Source organism: Phyllostomus discolor, chromosome 5 (genome assembly GCF_004126475.2).
Source record: "Phyllostomus discolor isolate MPI-MPIP mPhyDis1 chromosome 5, mPhyDis1.pri.v3, whole genome shotgun sequence".
NCBI lineage: Eukaryota > Metazoa > Chordata > Mammalia > Chiroptera > Phyllostomidae > Phyllostomus > Phyllostomus discolor.
Window position 1 is genome coordinate 147,408,802 of NC_040907.2, and position 22,557 is coordinate 147,431,358.

The following is a 22,557-nucleotide window of genomic DNA, read 5'->3' on the forward strand; positions in this document are numbered from 1 at the left end:
ATACAGTCAACACTGGTATGCTTAGGTACTGGATGACCTTTTCATATAGCTTTGACTTTTGATACTGTGGATGAAAAAGGAGCCAGATACTTAACCTGACAAGCTCAGGGGAGGTCTGCATGGTGGTCTTACAAACTCAGAGACCTAAAGGAACCACATGAGATCTTCTGAAATTAACACTCCCTAACAGAAAGCACGTCATGGCAGATGGTACGTCCTAGGCTGGTATCTTCCTAGATGAAGGTCAATCTTTACCTTAACTGAGCCTGTCTGATGTCAAAGTAATCCCCCCTTTCAGACCCCTCTGGGCACCATCTCCCGGAACACAGGAACACAGAACCCCTCATTATTAACTTCTTTTTCCTCATTCCACCTCTGTACTGTAAATGTTCATTGTTCAATGATCCTGTGCCCACCAGTGTAAAATAAGTTTTTGTCTCCTCATTTTACTTTTTGCCCAGTCTCAGAGATTTACCTCTCCCCTTTGCTTTCTGCACCCTCCCCATCTACTACCATTTTTCATTCACTTGAAAAATGAATTTCAAGTCACTCCTTATTCCTCCTCCTTTGATTCTAATGTATAAAATAAGGTGCAAAACTCCCATTCTCTGGAGCATTTCCTCAATCCATTGAGATTTCTCTTCCCAGCAATTGTATCAGCTTGGTTCAAATAAACCCATAAAAATTCTTACAGGTTCAGATGTTTCTGATATCAACAAAACAACGTAAATATTTTATGTGTTCAAAGGCAATAAAATAACACCAACAAAAGTGAGGGAAGGAACCCGAAAATGGAATATAAAATAGAAACAAATGACCTAACTGTATTTCACGTGACTAACATAACTGAACTAACCAAAGTGACTTTTCGTCACAATATTTTGACTCAGTTTAAAGGAAAGAAAAAATCATAAACATATAAACACTAATGAGGCTTTTTTTTAAATAACAGTTTTATCTTCAGATTTCAGGATTGAACAAATGACTGAGTATGTTGAGGATAATGAAAGCCACGTTTCTCACTGTTGGAGAATGGAGATCTAAACATGGAAATGGGGAAGGCCAGAGTAAAACCTGACGCATTAGCAATGGAATTGGAGTTATCCTTATAAACTCATTGGTTTTAGTTTGTTGATAGATACAGAAGTAAATACACATATGTTTATACGTGTGTGTATGTGTATAAGTTTGTCCACTTAGAAGGCCTAGAAGTAATGACATCTAAGTTAGTAGTGAGCACTCTGGTTTTTCACATGCCATCCCCACTACCAGGAACCAGGGCTCCCTAGAGAAATGGTGACTTCAGGGCTGGGACAGAGACAGCACAAGATAAGCCCAGAACATACTATGTCACCTTGAGTGCCTGCCAACAGACAAGTTGAGAGAACACACACCATGATTATCAAGAGCCCTAACCATGGAAAGCCACCTTCTGTCCTGATTAGCATGGAGTTAGAACACTTTGGTCAATGGAGAAAGCTGAGGAGAGGAAATAGGGAGGAAAATGCCAAACACCTGTCAGAGAGGAAAAATCCTCCTCTACACTTCCAAGTTCCTCTGGCAGGACTCATAACCAAATTAACATGAGACGGGTTAGCAGGAGACAAACACATTAAAGTTTCTTAACATGCACACCTCCTGTACACATGGGTGAGAGCCGGGAACACCGAGTAACTCCCCAAAACGATGGGCGACATCACCTGAAATGACACCGTCAGCTAAAGAAGGAAGATGTTGGGGGTGGAGACTCAGTTGTGGTGGGTCACCAGGAAAGACACAGAAAACAAGGGTCAGACTGTCGTGCAGACTGAAGCCCAGGCCTTCTGCTCAGGGAAGGCAAGCCTGCCAGCAGGTAGGGAAGCTCCCTCATGGAAGGAGGCTTTCATACAAATGTAAGTGTTCTCTCGAAAAGGGCAACTTCTACTTGGGTTTGGGTTTCAGAGCTTCTCCCAAGTCTACTGCTTCTTAAAATTAACCAGCCCAAAACAATCAACACCCCAAAGAGGCGTGTTTGGGGGTAGCAAACTCTGCTCCCCTTCATACTTAAAACATAACTAGAATAGAGGTATGATCAATTCTCCACCAATCCCCTTTACAGGGATTGGGAATTGATACCACAGCTACACTGCTTATTAAATCTAAAATTCTCCTTTAATATTGTCTTTACACCATAAAACAGTATTTTTAGATTTTCCCATGGAGTCTTAGATCAGGTATATTTCAGGACCCCACATATCTTGCTCCAGCCCTGACAGAGGTTGAATCTTAGAAAAAAATTAATTTAACAATCAAAACCCTAATACCAGATAGATTTTATACTGATACTTGAGAGAAGTAACTTAGTATCTTTATCCCAACTATGTTCCCTTTCTCATTAATGTCAACTAGATGGATGATTACAGATACCACAGTGAACCCCCACCCTCCAAAGGAGGAGAGTTCCTCTAGTCTTCAGCAACAGGCTCTGGTTCCTCTAAGCCCGCCTCTTCCCACAGTAGAGATTTTTACTACTATAGCAGCAAAGCTCTAAGGGTTGCACATTTCTATTGGAATGAACCATGCTCCACACACATTCATATACAAACTGTGGCAGACACTGTGAGTTGCCCCCAACCCACACCCCCTTCACTATCCACCTCCCTCTTCCATAGTCAGAGAAGTATTATCTGGCCACATGCCAGCCCAGACATGGACTGCCTTTCCCAACTTCCTTGTGGTGAGATGTGGTTATATGACTCAATTCTGGCCCATGGAAAGTGAATATAATAAATCAAGTGTGTGTCTTCTGGGTCTTTCCCTTCAAAGGGAAGACCTATGTCATCTTCTCCCCCTCTTCTCCCCTTCCTCAGGCACTGACAACTCTTTAGTGATGGCAGAGCAACAGGAGGGAAAGGGCCTGGGTCCCTAACACCACTGAGCCTCCACACCAGCCTTGCATCACCTACCTCTGCTACAACTAAAGAAACTGCTTTTATCTCACGTGTGACTACCTTCTGAGGTCTTGTGTTATGGTGGCCTAGCCTGCATCCTAACTAATATATAATTCACTGTCTGGTGAAGAGAAAATGTAGCAAAGATAAACTTACCAGCCGTTCTGCCATGACTAAGAGAGTGTTTACTGCATCCAGGCGATGACTAATATCCTCCCAATATGAAGTCAGGGTGACGACTGGCTTTGTGTGGGACCAAGGCAGGTAGTAATAGTAGTTCCCTGGTGTGGAACACTGAGGGTCAGCGAACACTGGACACTTAAAATAAGCATGTTCATTAAAGAGATGTGCAAACTGGGCTACTGTTTAATTATATGTAATACAATAACTGTTAAACTGAGAAATGGTCTGGGGTGGTTCGGTTCTTCAATTTTATTCATTTAAGCAACTGAGAGAGAGAGAGTTCTTATTCATTCAGCCAGTTTTGAAAAACTCTCTAAAATACCCAAGTAAACCCAACAAAACAATCTTCAGGATTTTTAGTGGTTCAGGATCACGTGTCTGAACATCACTGATGATCACCTAACAGGGAAGCAGAAAGTACAGCGAGCACTGCACATTCGAGTGCACGTTTTGTCCCTAAAAACTGCTATTTTAAATGAATATTTTGTTGGAAGTGGGGCAAGAAAAAGGAATTTTCTGTTTTTTAAAAGCTTTAGCTGGATACATGGGATTTGGTATTACTTAGAACCTTAAAGTGATTAAGAATTATTAGCCAACATTTTCTAGCACATTTTATATTTAGCACTGCTTTACAAAAATTAGGTAAAAACTATATGAAACTGTTGGAACATTTTATCAGAATTTCTCCCTCCCTTCCTTATACTCTCAAATCATTTGTCAATATTTTTATGACAGTATTTCCATACTCTTCCCTATTATCATTTATTTTATGCACTAGAGTGCAAGCTCCTTAAATGCAGGGACTGTTTCTCACCCATCTTTGTTCAGATACAGCTACCTAACCCTCACAGCAACTGTGAAGAAGATGAAGAAACTGAGGGTTAGAATTCAGGGATGTGGCTGAGGTCATAGTGCAGGGAAGTGACAGAGCGAAGGCCAGAAGCTGGACTTTCCAGGCCCCGAGCCTGAGCCCCATACACTTCAACGGCTCAGTCTGAGTGACGGGGGCCTGGGAGGGCAGAGGTGGGAACAGGCAGGAGGTGCTTTCAGGCAGCTCAGGGTTTAGCAAGTTGCCATCTTGTGACTTTACGAAACAGACCCAGTGTTAAATTTGGGCATGGGATGGGGCATGGGGGTTCAGCCCCTGGCACAGGACACATGGCTTCTTTGGTTTGACTAGTCTTGAGGGTGCCTGAGCTCCAGCCACCTCTCTTCCCCATTCAACCCCCGTCCCCCAGCCCGCCCCACTAAGCATATACTAGAGATAACAGCTGCCAGAGGCAGAATACCCTGCATGCTCCTTGTCCTGTGGTGCACCCACTCTAAACGTGTACAGGAGAGAATGTCAGTCTTACCATCAAATATGGCACGGCTGTACTGAGTGGTTGATGCCAGAGGTTTACAGGTTGAGTCAAACTTGTTGCCGTAGTTCCCAATGCTGACTTCAAACTGAATGGCCTCGCCAACATCTTGCAACATGGTGGCCGAATGGAACACGGCGCACAGGCTGTACTTGCGCCGCCGCTGATATTTCTGTCAAGTACGAGCAGACATAAGGTTCAAGGAAACTCCTTTTGCTCTAATTTACATGTAGATTTCTAGAGAATATAATTCCAAACATAATTAGTGTTGAATTAAATCCAGTGAAGGATGTTCTTGAATCTAGCAGTTTAACCTTGTAGTCATACCAATGGGCCAAGATAGAATGTTCACTGCAGCACTGATTGAAATAGAGGAAAAAATGCAAACATCACAGATATCGATTGATAGGCTCCTGGTTAAACACACTGTGATACAACCATATAAAGGAATGAAAGTTTATAAAATATTTAGATAGATCCATATGTGCAAATATGGAAAAGGGTATTTAAAAATGAACCCATTCAATATATATTTTAAATATTTTATTTATTTATTTTTTGAGAGAGGGGAAAGGAGGGAGAAAGAGAGGGAGGGAAACATCAATCTGTTGGCTGCCTCTCACACGCCCCTAGCCTGGGACCTGGCCCGGAACTCAAGCACGTGCCCTGACTAGGAATCAACTAGCGACCTTTCGGTTCACAGACCAGTGCTCAATCCAGTGAGCCATACTAGGCAAGGCCAATATATATATTTAATATTGGCATATGCATGAAGAAAGTCTGGATTAATATAAATCAAATTGTTAAGAGTAATGGTGGGGCATATAAAAAGACTATGGTAACTTTACTCTCTAAGTTATACATTTTTGATTGTTTGAACTGTTTAAGCATTAGTTTTCTAATCAGAAACAATAAAAACTTTTAATGTCAAATTTAAAGATACATGAAATTAGGTGAATTTATTTTTCTGAAATAAAAACAATCCCTTCCTTCCTTCCTTCCTTCCTTCATTACTGGTTTACTGAGTGTATGTATGTGTGAGGGAGTTGAACTTACGGCCAACAATGACCACACTGAGTATCTATCAGTCTAGGAAAAATGACCAGAAGTTCTTGAAATTTTCCTTCACTTGAGCACGTAAAATCTTCAATCCAAATCCGGTCCTAAACCCTTTCTTACTTATTTTTCTTACTTTTTTCCTTCTTTGTGGATCATATCCCTACTATGCATTCTTTAGTCAAACAGAGCAGCAATACCATGGTTTAAATTGCTGTACTTGATCATGTCCTAGGCATTCTGCCATTTAATACTGTCCACATCTAGAGTTTGTTCTGGACGCCTGCTGGTATACCCAGTCTCTGCACACACTGGCCCAGCTTGGGAGCGAGAACACCAGTGGCTGCCATAGTGCAGCCGTATTGACTGTGTGCTCCACTGGTGAACTCATGAGACCCATGAGCAACAATATTCAAACTGCATGACAAATTCTCACCATAGTAAGTTTAGTTCAAAAGCCTCTAGAGAAGGAACTCCCAGCTCTGTAGTCTTTCAACTTAAGATTTGGAGGCCATGTGGCTATCAAACTTTGGCATATGATGACTTTTTTGGTGTATTTGTTTTATTTTTTTTTCCATTGCTGCCTTGCTGCTAATTGGGTACCATTATCTAAACAGTAAAGTAGTGATAACTTTCACTTCTAGGAGGCTAATAAAAATAACTTGATCCTTACAGGATATTTATTAACTGATTTTTCTTTCCTTCCTTATTCATCCATACCACAGCCTTTATTCTAGAACATGAATCACAATCATGGCTGGGTCTTCTGACCTGTATGATGCAAGAATGTGGTCATCCATTTACAGAAGTACTCAGACAACTATTTATTACCAGTTGTTGAAATTTATTTTATGGGATAAGACACACATAACGTAAAATTCATTCACCTCACCCATTTTTAAGTGTACAATTCAGGGGCATTAAGTACATTCTCATTTTGTGCTACCATCGCCACCATCTATCCACAGACTTCTTTCTGACTTAAAAACTGAAACTCTGTACCCATCATACCCCAACTCCCCATTCCCACCTACTCTCTGTGTCTGTGAGTTTCACTACTCTGGGCACCTCATGTAAGTGAAATCAAACACAATTTGTCCTGTTGTGACTTAGCATAATGACCTCAGGGCTTAGCCATATTGTAGCATATACCAGAATTTCCCTCCTTTTTAAGACTGAACACTACATTGTATTGTTAAAAGATAAACTGAGGCATATCAAAATTTTTAAGTTTATTTGATCCCACATCTATGATAGAATCGGGCCACGACAAGCCAGAAGTGGTTAGGAGTGCTCTACTGACAGGAGAAAGGGGAAAAGTTTTATAGAGCAAATGAGGAAGGCAGGCAAGGAAGTCATTTGACTGGTCACAGCTTAAGTGGTTGCATTATTGGGAAAAGCCTCATTGGCTATTTGTAATTCGCTGTTTTTTGGTTTCCATGTCCTAACTTTGAGGCATGTACAGGCTTAGGCATTGCTTGCTTATATAGGGGGCTGAGGCATTAGGGCCACCTCAGTCTGATGGCCTCCTTGTTTAATTAATTTAACAGTGTGCGTATGGCACGTTTTGTTTATCCATTCCTCTGTCAGCAGATTCGTGGGTGGCTCCCACCTTCTGCCTATTGTGAACAAAGCTGATACAAACACGGGGCACAAGTGTCTGTCTGCGTTCCTGCTCTCCGTCCTTTCGGGTGTCTGCACAGCAGTGGATCGTTGGATCCTACGGCGACTCTATTTTTAACGTCTTCACAATCTTTAATTTTTAAGAATGTCTGACAGTGACTACAGCTTATTGTTTTGAGGAACCCTAGGACATCCCATGGTTACAAAATCTCAATTTTGGTTAAAGGAATTTTCAACATGGTATAATTGAAACCTCCAGCAGGATTTCCTCAGAAACCCTTTGAGTCACGATATTTTTGGGAAGTCTTTCTAAAACATTGGTTAGTAACCTTAGCTGCATGTTGAATCACCTGAACAGCTTTAAAATATATCTGGGTCCCACTTCCCAAGATTCTGCCAATATTGTGAATTTAAAAATGTCCCTACCTTAGTCTACTGTCACTTTGGTAGAGAGGGGCTGGGGGGAATTTCGTCAATTGTTAGGAATCCCCTTAACACTCCACAACTAAGGCCCCTAAACTATCCATGGTTCAGGAATGTTGTTGGAAATTCTGGATTTGGTTTGAATTGTATGAAAATAACAAAGTAGGATATTATTTGTATCAGTCAGAACTTATATATACAGCGTAACTTCTTTTTTTATAAATCATTTGGATGGTATCAGAGAAGGGAAGGAGCAAAAATGTAAAACATAATTTGGGGCTGAGTCAGGGCCAAGAAAAAAAAGTGATCAGTTAATGGAGCCATCCGTTCATGCAGGGGCTGCAGGACACAGGTGGTTGGCTCTGCCCACACACCTCCACAGGGCCAGGATTCCATTGGAAATCTCTGGATTTCCCCATGAACAACTTGAGTCACCTGCAGAAGTCCTGATAGGACACTCACCTGAGAGGTTCTGGCCTGAGACACTAATTCAGGCTTCTGGCCATCACTACACCCCCCGAAAGAGTAGGTACACACTGTGAGAAAGTTTGCTCAAGATGGAACCACTCCCTGAACCACTTTGCAGGTCCAGATTGCAAAAGGGGCACCCCTACCATCTGCTTACCTGCCCCAGAGCAAGCTGTCCTGGAGTAGTGCACCTGAGAACTCTGCCCTTCCCCCCAGCTCTTTCCCACTGCCCCGTGCCCTCGGGGCACACGGAGTAGAAAGAAAAAAGGAACAATCAGCACCACTTAGGGAAGTCTGGAGGCCAGCTTTTGTTAGCCACCCCACCCCTTTGGGGCACAGCTGCCTGCAATACAGTTAAGGCATGTAAATTAGTCTATTGGACACGGATGGGCGTTCCTGGGCAGTTCCTTCCGTTTTAGGGCCTTGGGACTCTGGGTCTTCACACTGCACTTTGCAGATGGAGCTGGTATAGGGTGGAGTTTCAGAAGTGAATTTAGGGAAGGGGTGATTTTTGTCAAGCAGGATAAAGGGTAGCAGATAACACTGTAGTTCTTGAAGGTGGCTGTGAGCCAACATGGCATAGACCACTAAGGGTCAAGGAGACTGTACATCAAAGAAAATTGCCCAACTTGCCATCTTCGCTCTGTTTACTAAACGTGGCTAACACCTGGTGATGAAACAAGTCTCATCAACCCTGGTGGGCTGTTGTAGAAAGATCAGAGGGCATTGAAGGGCACTCGCTGTGACTCGGGCCTCTCTCCAGCTCTGCCACAGCTCACTCTTCAGTCCCTGGACGTATCCTTCAGGCCTATTGATTGGCTCATGCAGGCCAGACCCAGCCAGCCCCCCACCAATCCTCTAAAACACCCTTTTCTGTACTAAGCATCATCCTCACTCCAACACTTACCTCAACAACCAGCAGGTCATCATTTGAAATGGGTTGAAGCTTTTTATCTGGTGGTGTCTTTTCAAGAAAAGTGCTCAGTTCCACCAAGATTCTGCCTCTGTAGGCAACTCCTTCTCCCTGAAAGGCAACGACACAAGATTATTCCTCCAGGCACAAACAGCAGCAAAAAGAACGGTCTCTCCACCCCAGCTAGTCCAGCTACAAAAAGTTTCCCCTTCCACAGTCCAAAATGAACCAGTCAGTAACTCTCTCAGCTGGATTTAGGTTTGGTATCTACAGAAACAAAAGCCAATGACTTCAGGGGGCACCCCAAAGAGAGCCAGGGGAGCCGGGACTGAAAGACATCTTAGCCACGCTGGAGGTCAGAGGCCTTTAAAGATCCACAGGGGTTCCTGGAGGCTGGGGGTTGGCAGTGGACGGGACTGAAGTCTCCCTCACCCCATGTCAGCAGAGCAGCTCTGTGTTTACCTTGGCTCCTTTCCTTCTCTTCACAGAACAGAAGGGCTGCTGTGTTGGCAACCACGGCAAGCCTCACAGTGTCCAGGAAGTAAAGGAGGAAGATGTTCTGGGTGCAGCTGAGTGTGAGGATGAATATCAGGTACCCACCCCTGCACCCCCATCCACCATACCCAGCAGCGCTGGCAACAGAATCTTCTGGTGAGGAAGGGAGGTCTCCTACCTCCACAGCCAGCCCTCTGCCTTCCTCCTTCTTGGGCTTTTTCTGTCTACCTCAGTCCCTTTCTGGGTTTTTGGAGCTAGCTAAAAGATATTCTTCAGCTTCTAATGTACTAGAAAGATCACTTCCCATCTCCGGCCTCCATGTCCTCATATACAGAATAAAAAGGTTGGATCAGATCAGAGGTAGCAAAGAGTTTCATCAGCCATGTCATCTCCAAAAATCTGGTAAATTCCTAGCACAAGGCATTGAACCGAATTCTGAGGCAGCACATTTGCTTATTAGCAAAGAGAGTAAGCACTGATTATTGACACCTGTTCTAAGTGTGGGAGTAGGGGAATGGGTGTGCTAGGCATCGGCAATGACCAAATCGGATGACCTCCAGGGTCCTTTCCTATTCTTGTTGTAATAGATTTTACTTATTTATTTTTAGAGTGAAGAGAAGGGAGGGAGAAAGAGAGGGAAGAAAACAGGTTGCCTATTGCACGCCCCCATCTGGTGGCAACCGGGCGCCTGACCAGGAATCGAACCAGAAACATTTCAGTTTGCAGGATTATCAATGCCCAACCCACTGAGCCACACCAGTCAGGGCCTTATTCCTGTATTCTAAGACTTGAGGAGTGTGAGATTTCTATCCCTCAACGCTTGATCAGTTATGTGGTAGGTCTGTGTGGGGGGAGGTCTCTTAAATATGAGACTTAATTACAACAATTGTAAGAAGGAATCTCATCAACAGTGCTCATCAATAACAAACCTTAATTGAGACACTCACCTTCCCAGTATTTAGCTCATCATAGGGGTCTGGGAATCCCGTGTACTCTCTGGGGCTTCCGTAAAGGTTCAGGTAACAAGGTCCAAATGTGGGGATAAAGCCCACCTCTGTTTCTCCTGTATTTGCTGAGAGATTACATCATCATTAGATTTTAGGCTGTTTAACACTTAATCTGCTGAAATAAACATTAGTTATTAGTTAGCTGGGTGAGACTGTCTTCCTCCGCGTGGTGAGTTAGTTGTGTTAGTGGGAGTCACAGGCACTTGTGAGATGGGCCATGTTTCCCTTGCCTTACTACTATAAAATATTAAACTAGAAATATTTGGGGACAGTTCAAGTAAATGTGTTATTCTTAAAAAAAAGATAATGTTATTCAAATGAAAGAATAAAAAGCCTTTCAAGATGATCTTCACATTTTTTGCAAGTTTATAATTGTCACCATATTAAATATGTCATTGGCAATTGGGGTAAAAATTATATTATTTTGAAAAGTCACTTAAATGATGTATATTAGATTAACTTTGTCCCCCCAAAAATGTCATTTAGTCTCAGGTTAAAATATATGAGACTTAAAGTGTGTATATGTAACAATGAACTGCCTATAGTTATAACACCATAGGATATTCATAAGCATCATGAAGTCCCCATTCACTACATTCTGTCTCTGAGGAACAACCAACATGCTCCTTATTTCCGCAATCTGGTCTTAGCAAGAGCACTCCCCAATGAGGGGCACTTAGGGCAATGTTAGAAAATAGCAGGGGTCAAAGGAGATTGTGGGTAAATACGGGGAAATGTAAGAGCCGCATGGGCTTGATAGAAGGTAAACCTCTCAAAACCTCAGCAGCCTCATCTATTAGGGGAATAACATCTTCCCTGAGAGAGTTGTGATGGTCAAGTGTGAAAGTGTTGTGCAAACTTGCAAAGAATGGCAAGAGCTGCGAAAAACCAAAGCACAGGTTACAATCCCTCATATTTGGGAGAGGAAGACCTTCAAGGCACAAAGTGGAAAACAGTATCTTCCAACCTAGAGAGCCATGTTGAAAGTGGGGGGAAGTTATTTCATACATTTCAACCAATTGATTTAGTGCCCCCTATCTCAATGTATTGAATATAAACAATAACAGAAAAGTTATATCTTACAAACAGTTATTTACAATGAAGCCAACTAGGATGGTTTGCAGCTAGGTGAAAACACGAGACATGTAGCAATGCCTGGTTAGCATGCTTGTTTTAAGCTGAGTGATGCAGCACAACCACACAGCACTAACACAAACATTATTTTAGGACAGCACAAGGTAAAAAAAAAAAGCTCTAAAGGCAACCAACTGATAAAATCTTAATAAGACAATAGTAAATAGGAAGATTTAGAAGAGAACAAAATCACAAAGCATAAACCTGTATATGGCGCAGCCCCAGATCCCGAAGATGAGAAATCTACATAGTAAAAATACAATTGGTTAACAACAAAAGAAACACAGCATTATAAAAGAGACGTTGATAACGTGAACCAAACCCAGTGCTAGGTAAGTGGTTTAGCAACAACAGAAAAATCCCAAATTCAGACCCACGCCACAAGACCCTTCTGTAATTTACACAAATCTCACTGGTTAAATGCAAAATGGCTCAATACTTTGTGACTACATGAAATAACCCAATCTCTCCGGTCCCAGGGCCACCAGGTGTCTGAGAAGAGTCAGCTTCTCACCCTCAAAGAAGGCCTGGTGATGGTGCCAACATTTCGAGTTTTTAATAAAACATTTACTTGTCTTATGTCTGGCTTAGCTGGGACCAATGCCAGAAAATATAAGTTAATGCAGTCTGAGGCCACATAAGCAAAGGCCTGTATTTTATGTTCATTATTTGTTTCTTTGGGGGAGATGCCTGCTGCCTGCTATTCTTTTGAGACCCTGTAACAGACGGTCCGCAGGGCTCGCAAGGAGAAAAGACCTCAGAGACAGCGGGTGAAACTGTAAGTTTCTGTTTTTAATGGATGAATGGCTACTACTACCATACCACTAAGAAAAATGCTTGTTTCAATATTTCTTGAATAATTATCTTTAGGTAATTATTATAACTTCTTGCTAACAATAAATTAATTTAATAATTAACAGAGTTAATCTAGTCTTTAACCAATCTTTATCTAACCAATGATTTCGTCCAGTCTTTATATTTGAATTCCTCACTTGATAAGGGGAGGCTATAAACCCACCTACGTTTTCCCTCCACTCTTCCTTCTTTCACTTCTAATCTCTGCCTTCTGAACTTTTACTTTTACATCATAATGGGCGATGAAAGTTACATTCTGTTTAGAAGTTCGACTATAGGTTTAATAAAAAATTAATAGTGCTTACATAATAACAACCACATAAAAATTGTTCTCTGCAGAGAAAAGGAGAGTTGCAATTACATTTCCTTTGTTACTGTTCCAGCAGCATGGTCCCCTGTGCCACTCGGTGGACAATCTTCAGATGAAAGCTCTTTCTTAACTTCTACCATTTGCTTAAAATAGTGCCACATATGACTTTATAATTGAACTACACCTTCTTTGTTCAGCTCTTTGTTTTTCTCAGAATTTCTAATTGACTTTTTTTTCTTCTTGAGAGAGGAATTCTATAGCTTCTTCACCACATCTCTATTATCTTCCAGATTCTTATTCATGCTATCTTATTGTTTGGTTTAATAATATTAAAAAAAAAATAAAGTCCTCTCTTGAACAAGATAAGGATGAGAGGCATCTTAGGTTTCCCAAGATGAGATCATGTCTCAAATTCTCTCACTGTACTCAATATGCTTAATCTATTAGCAGTTATAACAATTATTATTTTTATTTAGGCAACAAAAAGTAAGAAGCTATTTTTTAAAAGATCTTATTTACTTATTTTTAGAGAGGGAAGGGAGGGAGATAGAGAGAGAGAGAGAAACATCAATGTACGGTTGCTAGGGGTCATGGCCTGCAACCCAGGCATGTAGCCTGACTGGGAATTGAACCTGCGACACTTTGGTGTGCTCAATCCACTGAGCTATGCCAGCCAGGGCAATAAGATGCTATTTTTAATGTATTTCATTATGTTTTTCTCTTACCATTTTAATTTTTCTCCTTCATTCCCTATTACAATCTCTGACATATACACAGAACCATAATGCCAGATAAAGGCAATTAGTTTTCAGTATGGAAGACAGTAAAAAGTATATTGGTTATCGATGACTGTTAGCATGAAAAAAATACACATTATCTTAGGGAGCAGAAATTACATGGTTCATTGTCATTTGACCTCCATGTTTCTGCCAAGGGAGTCAATTAAGAAAGGGAGTATTATGGTGGAATTGTTTCAATGCCACTATAAAAAATAAAGTGTTAAGCACTCTCTGCATTGACACTGAAAAATTTATAAAACAGTTATTGGGAAAGAATTGTTTGATGGAATCAAGAAAGCTAAAATCTTTGAACTGTTAGTTGCCTTAATTACTAATTACTAATTAGTTGTTTTGCTGGCCATCATGAAAACATCCCTGAAATGGTTCACTAAGCTGGCTCTTCATATTTGGCTTTTAAGAAACCAAGTCCATTGCAAGGTGGCTACCCCAGTTCATTCCTTCTCCAGAAGTTCTGCACCCTGTCCTATTCCAGCTGTGCTGTGCGGCTTACCTTCCACTTCCCCACCAGAGGCAGCAATTTTCGAGAGATGAAGATACGTTGTTCCAACGACATCATTTTTGGTAAGACGGTCCCTGTGTAAAAGAGCAGGTATCTTATAGCCTCCACCTATGAGGATGTATCTTCAGTTCCACAACAGTAAGACAGAGTTGGAAAAAACCTTCAACCTCAGAAATCATCCTGTCCAGTGGGCCTCAAGCTTTACTGCACTTAAAATTAAAAAATCACTTGGAAACCCGTCCATTCTCATCTCCTATTCAAGCTTTGGATCCACTAAAAGCAAGGGGCAAGGACAAATCTGCATATATAACGAGTGTTGGGTTGGCCAAAAGTCCATGTAGTTTTTCTATAAAAGACACATTTTTCATTTTCACCAATAACTTTATTATATAAATGTATTATATATATCTAAAATATGTATTAAAAGATTTTATTTATTTTTATAGGGAGAGGAAGGGAGGGAAAAAGAGAGGGAGAGAAACATCAATGTGTGGTTGCCTCTCATGTAGCACCCAACTGGAGACCTGGCCTGCAACTCAGGCATGTGCCCTGACTGGGAATTGAACTGGCAATTCTTTGGTTCGCAGCCCATGCTCAATCCACTGAGCTATGCCAGTCAGGGTACCAATAACTTATTGATTTGGATATTTTGAGTATGTTGGCTATCTCCTGCTATTGGCTTCCTAGTGGGTATAGGTTAGAGGGGTTAGGGGTGCTGCTAAACATCTTCCAATGCATAAGACAGTCTCACAGCAAAGAATTATTTGGCCAAAATGTCAACACTACCAAGAAACTTCGCAAACCACTTTTAACAAGTTCCATCAGTCACAGCGCCTTCTCCATACACTGCACAAATCTTTTTTGCATTTCAGTTGTGTTGTTACCTCTAAAATAATAAAGGATAACACATTGAAAATGTTGCATATTTTCTTCCGTCTTCAATATTAAAATGGCTACCCAAAATTCATCAATTTTTATAAGTTTTTTTAAATGCACAATGATACAACAGCTGTCACAATACAATCTCACAAAATTGCTTCAAATAAAGTTAGACAACTAAGCACTACTAGAACCATCGTAAGGAAAAAACTAAATAAACTTTTTGGCCAGCCCAATATATTTCCTAATTGATTCTGACACAGATGGTCATCCAAACATCCCTCAAGAAACACTGATCTAGTTGGACAACTAATTTCGGTTATGGACACTGCGATTTTTAAAGAGGTTATGAGATATGGCTGTGGGCGCATTCAATACTGTTGTCATAAATGAATGAATCAATTACAGGCACATTACAAATGAGTATAATATAATCATACTACATAGAGTAAGTACATATCTTATTTTATCATGTTCATAGTAATTATTCAATACCATGGTGGTTTAATAACTACAATGGGCTACATCTAAGGGTCCTTTTCAATTCAATTCAAAATTTATTGAGTACTACTGTGTGATCGATGCTTTTTTTTCTGACTACAGTTGCTTGCCTGGAACCTGAATCTTGTTATCTATATGGTAGGGTCAAATTTGCCCACTCTAAGTATAACTTTGTGTATATTTTGTGGGTACCTTACTCTGTGAGCCTAACTCATGAATCTCTGGCTGAACACACAGTAGGTATAAAAAATAAGGTTTATATTTATAACATCCTCTCTATTTAACCCCTCCTCTTCTTTATTTTGTCTAGTAGCACACCCACCTTGAAGCTTAGGACCCCATGGTAGGGAGGAAATATTATACTATAGTATGATATTATATATTATAGTAATATTATATGTGATACACAAGATCAGGCAAAGATAGGTTAACAGTTGTTCATATGAAGGAACTGCAATAATAAATAATACCACAAGAATAAACTCTGTGTTTCACAAACCTACTTTTGCCTCATTCTGTATATTATACATAATATAATACATAGTATATAATAATATTAGGTTATAGAAAGTGGCTAAACACAGTTGGCATGAGAACTTGTATTTTTCTCTCCATCCAGAAGTGTTAAATTTAAAGAATCCTTTGCTTTCACTCAGGTATTGTGCAAACATCCTACAGGGTATGTAACCTAAGATCGGGATCCAAGAGTCCCCCAGTTAAACAGGGTCCCTCTGGGCATCCTAACCTGCACTGTTGCTCTGGCGAGGGCAGGCTAGGTCAAGACAAACCCTACATTCACAGTGATCACAGGCAACTCTGAGATGGCTCCGTCAGCAGTAAGCCCACAGCAGAGCCTGGGGCCAGATGGTCACCTGAGCTGTGCAGGGTTCAAACCCACACTCCCGAGGGCTCCCAGGGCTCCTGAAGTATCTTCAAAATGTCACCTGAAGGCCATAAGTGCCTTAAAACTAGCTCACACTCACTGGAAAGGACATTTTGTCCTCAGGTCCTTTCATGGCTCTCAACTGAATAAATTAATTAACTGAACAAAACAAAGCCTACTTTCCTCCTCCCAAACTGCCTTGTTGCCATAGTACCAAGAGTATATTAACATGAAAGTCAAATACATTTGGCTAACGGAAAAACTAAGGCCAGACAGTAGGAGGCCCAACTGAGGAACTATCTGAGCGACTGTGGGCAAGTTACCTGCCCTCTCTGAGCTTCAGTGTCTCCGTCTGGAAAATAAACTAACAACAGAAGTCCCTATTCAATAGGGTTACTCTAAAGACTAACTGGAATGAGGTAGGTAAGGCATGAAGTACAGCACCTGACAATTGGTAGTGCTCAAAAAACATTAGCCAAAGTAATAAACACATCATGATGATGATGATGAGCATGATGATGATGATGATGATGACGACGACGATGATATTTGCCACTTCCACTCACAGGGAGCTGAAGGCTGCAACTGAATGCCCCATCAAACTAAAACATACCCAAGAATGGAGAGTGGTCTAGTAAAAATTCCATCAGAACCTTTCAAATAATTTCCTGCATTGAAATAGGTAGCTCTGTCCATTTTTCCTTTCTAACAACAATAATAAAATGTTTTAGTGCAAGAAATGGTTCCTCCCAAGAAATGGTTTACTCCATTTCTGAGGCTTATTTTGGACAGCCTAATGGTATTAAACTCCTTATCATGGGGCATTTTCAGATAATTTATTCCTCCTTTGTTTACAAGCAGTTGAACTAAGATATTTAAAACTTTTATGCAACAACACTATTATTATGTTTAAAAGAAAGCATCCAATTCCAAGAACAGTTTATTCCTTCCCTCTGGCAGAAAAGAAAATGTACTGAAATGTAAGAGTTAGGTGATCTGGAGTAATGTTCCTTAATATCCAAACATTTAATTCTTTAATTTTAAATTAAACACAAGTCCATTTTTTAACTCACCAGTCATACACTGTTAGTTTTATTTTTTCACACACTGAAGGAAACTGTTAAAATGAAATAGAAAAAAGTAGTTATTTCTCAATTTATACAGTAACTATTAAAGAAAATACTCTTACTTTTTCTGAAAGAAAAGAAAGTCAAACCTTGATCTGAAGATTGACAACTTGATTCCACTCGGGGTTTGCATTTTTCTCAATTATATTTGTGCAAACCTGTAAAATCATCAAAGCAAAACAGTAGGTATTCAAGCTTCTGATTTCTAAAAGTTTACAATATATGCATGCTAGATTATGACTTTGGCAGTTTACTTATAACTTATATAATTAGTAACCTGGTTAAAGTTTATTTTTCTTGATAATGATTTGGTGAAATACGACATGGATTTAATAACGATCTTTGCTTCTTCTATGCACTGAAAGTGTTTTCAATTGCCAGACTTCTGACATTGTGCTAGTGTAATAGTGCCAAGATTAATGTCTACAGTATAGAGCATTTATTACATAAATGCCTAGTATAAGCATCTCTTCATTAGCACATCCAAATGGGTCTTTTGATCCTGCCCACTAACCCCTCTCCCAGTTTTTCTGTCATCATCCACCAGGATTACCACAAAGTCAGCTCGCGCCCTCTCTCTCTCTCCTCTCTATCTCTCCTCTCTCTCTCTCTCTCTCTCTCTCTCTTTCTCTGTCTCTCTCTCTCCCCGCCCCCCCCCATCACATACTTCATCCAATCCATGAATAAATCCTGCCACCCTTATCTTCCTGGTGGATCCTGATCTCCCCCAGGAGCCTATAGTTGGCTCCTATCTGGATCTTCGCTTCCTCTCCTGCCTCTTCACATTCAGGTCACTCTGCTGGGTAGCTCCCCAGTTACACTTAGAATAAAGTCCAGATCCTTCCTCTGGCTACTCCGCAACCCCCGACCCCACCCCACCCCACCCCACATCTCTCTGACTTCACCTCTTTGTTTTCTCCTTCGCTCCCTCCACTCCAGCCACCTGGATGCAGACGTGTCTCCTCCGTGGGGCCTTCACATCAGCTATTCCTCTGTCTGGAAGCTCCCCTGCCCCACCCCCCACATGACCACCCCAGGTCTCTGCATCATCCCGGCCTCTGCTCAAATGTCACTTCCTCAAAGGTGTCCCCATGACATCCTAGCTAAATACCCCATTCAGCTTCCCATGCCAGTCACTTCTTGTTCCCTGCTTTGTCTTCTGTGTCGTACTTAGCAGTACCCGAAATAATTCAATTACTTGTTAGCTTGTTTCCTGCTGTTCTTCTATTACAAAGCCAGCTCCATGAGGGCAATGGCTGCCTGTCTTCCTCAATTCTATATCCCAGCACATAGGACAGTAATCTGATATTAAATAGGCTCCCAATAATTACTTCTTGAATTAATGAACCCTTTCAACACTGCCATGAGATTATTTTATTATCCTAATTTATATTTCAGAAAATTGAGACTAAGGGGTTAAGGCATTTGCCTTAACTGCCTACAGAGTGGGGTGAAATCGGAATTTAAATCAGGCCTCATCTCACTCCAGAACTCACGGCTTTTCCGCTGCTCTCCATTGACTCTCTAGGAAACAACACTCGGTCCACATGTGTGTCATTTGCCAAATCTCTTTCATAAATCAATGGTTTGACTACATAGAAGATACTAGTTTTTCATGTCTGCATTTGTCCATGGTGGGGTGTTCTGCTCCTAAGGAATCCTACTCTCAACTCTCAGACCATCTCTATAGGTACAAGTGTTGTTTATAGGTGTTCCTATACCAAGAGTCCCCCAGTTCTTCCCAGAGGGCCAGGATGGGGTTCCCCTGCCTCACTCTCCAGCTCCAGCAGCTCCCTGGGGAGTGGGAGGGGAGACACGTGACAAGAGTGAGCAGCTGGGCACTGGGGGGGCTAGACTCTAGGACACTCACCGGGGAGTATGACTGCTGGTTAGGGAGCATGCCTAAGATTAAGATAATCTTTGACCTGGGAAATAATCCAAATAATTCAGTGTTAGCTTTCACTGTTTAATTTTTCAAAAGATTGAATTTTCCAATTTGAGCCCTGCATACTTTCCACTCTAAAATGAACCTGGGGAGAAGTCTGGCACGTTCCGACCCAGATAATCTGTGTTCCTGCAGAGTGCCTGGTCATCGGGGGGCCACTTCGACAAAGAAGTACAGGAATTCACTCTCACTCCCAGGAAAGCACAGCGGTTTATATGTTTATTTCTAGAGGCATCTGCATTCAGATCACGTACAAACCTTTTTTCCGGCAAAGGAAACTTCTACAAAGGGATCCACTAGGTTCTTCTTATCTGCGTTGCCTCCAAATATTTCCTTTATCGTCTGAGAGAAGGCATCATCCACTGGAAAGTAACATGTCACATAGCAGAAATTAAATCTAATTCTCTTAAAAGAATAGAAATCACTCAACAAAATTAAAAATGTTCTCCTGTGCATGAACACAGGTGTCACAAAAATTATTCTTAAGAGTAGCATTGAGCCCTGGCTGGTGTAGCTCAGAGGACCAGCGCGGGCCTGTGAATCAAAGCATCACCAGTTCGATTCCCAGTCAGAGGACATGCCTGGGTTGCAGGCCATGTCCCCAGTATGGGGTGTGCTAGAGGCAACCATACACTGATGTTTCACTCCCTCTCTTTCTCCCTCCTTTCCCCCCTCTCTAAAAATAACAAATAAATAAAATCTTTAAAAAAAAAGTAGCATTGTATTGCAGAAATCCTCTGTGTCTTAGTTGAGAGAGAAAATGTTTTTTCCCTGACAGACTTTTAAAACCAATAGGAGCACCTTGAAAATTACACTGAAAAATTATTATGTTGAGAATCAATCATTTATTGAGGAAAAAGTAGAAATAAAAAGTTCATTCAGAGACTAAGAGATAATTCTTAGACTCAGGCCTGGATTCAATTGGAAAAGGTAATTTAGGTCAAAAACAATATAGTCCTAGTCTGAGTTTTTCAGAGAAATTCATAAAAATTCAATAATCATAGCACATTTATTCAATTATGAACAGCAGGTTGCTGTTTTAACAAATTTAAAAGTAGATAGAAATCAACTAAACAGGTAGGAATTTTTATGTAAGCTTTAATTTATTTACTTCATTTAAGATACTTCTGAGGAAAAGTTGGTATAGGGAGGCATTTTAGGGTCTTTAAACAGGGAGGGGTGCCCTCAGCAAAAGGAGCCAATCCTGAAGACATCCATGGCCCGAGCAGTGGGTGCTGTCCCCTGGGGACTTGGAGAGGAGACCTTTGTCCCAAGGTCCAGCAGGAGGCACACAGGTGGGCCAGGCAAACAGGATGCTGGGTCCTGGGCACTGACCCAGGACTAACTGGACTAGTCTCTATGAATCTTAAAGGCATCCAATCTCTTCATACACATAATCTCATAATACAATAGTGACAGACCTTTAATTATTGGTGCTTAACTGCCCTTTGCTCAGCCATTTTTAATAATCCAATAGCCAACACATTTATTTGTCTATAAAATTTCACATTTTCCTTTGGGATGAAAGGAGTTGGAAGTACTGGCTGCCAAGTTCTCTTTGGTATTCTCTAGAACAAAGAGAAAGTATGCAACGTTGGTGAAAGAAGGGATGGAGTGGAAGGGCCAAAAGGCTCAACAAAAACCAGGTATCGGTGACCAACTGGCTACCTCGTGAACCAGCTCAGGTAGCCTGCAGTGGGACCAGAATGAGTGAAAATAAATTCATGAAGGCCTTCTAGAAAGAAAATAAAAACATATGATAGGGAGCACCAACTCCTATTTGGAGTTTGATTTTAGACAACATATCTAATCACACAAATAACCGATCACCCTGGGGCAGGGTGAGGTCAGCACATACTCTGGGGGATGTCCTCTGCTCGGTAGATTTTCAGCATGAAGGTCACCCACCGGAGGGCGATGCCAGCAGGGAGTAACAAATTGCTCTCCACATCATCACTGTCATTGTCATAGTCTTGTTTCTCAGGCTGTTGGGGACACACAATAGCAAATTATACACACAGAAAACCAGTGCTTCTAAGAACCCAGACTGATGCTGCTAAAACCACACTGGTTAGAGCCGTTTCCATTAGGATTTCCTGTTTCAGGCCTCAGAGTTCAGCCATCAATTCAAGAAAACTGCTCTGCAAAATCAATGTGCATGTGTCTTCAATCAATACACCATGAGCAAATAATGTGTTCTGTAATTTTACGAGCACTAAATAGTAAACAAGGGAGACACCCTGAAATTCTCCCAATTCCTCTCTGGCCTCTCACTGGTCCACTAGTCCTGGCTTTGCTACCCAGTTTCTTAGAAGGACAACTGTCCTTTTGAAAAGCAATGTCTGATTCTGCAAGAGAGCCATGCTCTGTAGATAAAATCATGCAAAAAAAGTCTTACAAAACACATACATATTTATACGAATTGAAAACTACACTCAGAGACACCAGGAAGGTGTCTCAGTGAGCTAGAAAATAATTCCGCAATGAAGACAGCAAGAGCTTTTGGAAAATAGGAGAAATTCGCAGTTTGGGGTTATTAATTAGAAGCTGTGCTCCATATCTCAGTCCTGGTGCCCAATTACTTAACCCTAGTCCTAGTTTTTGTGAAAAAAATGTAAATGGTAGGAAATGTAGGGGCTCACAGGAGGCTCATCTCCGGTTCCCAGGACAAACATGCTGACTTTCATGTAACCTTTGGCACCCGAGCTGGTGTCTTCAGGGTCATTGAGAAGAAGCCATTTTCTCATGACTGCGTGACCTAAAATAAAAAAGGAGTAAAAGGACAAGGACACTTTAAAGAGAGGCTGACGAGTCTGCAATTCCATCTGCTGTAAGATAAACAAACATTTCCTCTAAAGTGCCATCATGACATGCCAACTACCCCAGACAAATGTCTCTATTAATGTCTTCCACTTCGCACTGCCTCCACCCCCATCCTGCCTTCATGTGACCCAGACAAGACTCTCTAAGATCTATTAATAGGTTTTATAATTTGATCTTGATAAGGTCAAAATTACTGCACAAAACAGAGAAATTACATATTTGTGAATGTTAAGATATCATTAGATTTAAAAAATGAAATCTATGCCCTGGAGGGTGTGGCTCAGTGGATTGAGTGCCAGCCTGCAAACCAAAAGGTTGCCAGTTCAATTCTGGTTGGGGCAC

At 41.3% G+C, this 22,557-nt stretch overlaps 1 protein-coding gene across 5 annotated transcripts in view; it reads right to left on the reverse strand.

Moving 5' to 3' along the window:
• Positions 1–22,557, reverse strand: part of MYOF (myoferlin) — a 145,208-nt gene that overhangs the window by 61,682 nt on the left and 60,969 nt on the right. For 3 of the 5 annotated variants that reach the window (XM_036027003.1, XM_028511720.2, XM_036027001.1), the window contains exons 11-21: positions 22,035–22,150; positions 21,251–21,377; positions 19,651–19,754; positions 17,537–17,605; positions 17,394–17,437; positions 14,049–14,131; positions 11,798–11,836; positions 10,400–10,524; positions 8,952–9,068; positions 4,469–4,646; positions 3,087–3,211 (exon numbers count right to left, since the gene is read on the reverse strand). In XM_036027003.1, coding sequence (XP_035882896.1) covers positions 3,087–3,211; positions 4,469–4,646; positions 8,952–9,068; positions 10,400–10,524; positions 11,798–11,836; positions 14,049–14,131; positions 17,394–17,437; positions 17,537–17,605; positions 19,651–19,754; positions 21,251–21,377; positions 22,035–22,150 — 1,127 coding nt within the window. The remainder of the gene's footprint in view (positions 1–3,086; positions 3,212–4,468; positions 4,647–8,951; positions 9,069–10,399; positions 10,525–11,797; positions 11,837–14,048; positions 14,132–17,393; positions 17,438–17,536; positions 17,606–19,650; positions 19,755–21,250; positions 21,378–22,034; positions 22,151–22,557) is intronic. The other 2 variants (XM_036027002.1, XM_028511722.2) reach the window with 1 other exon arrangement.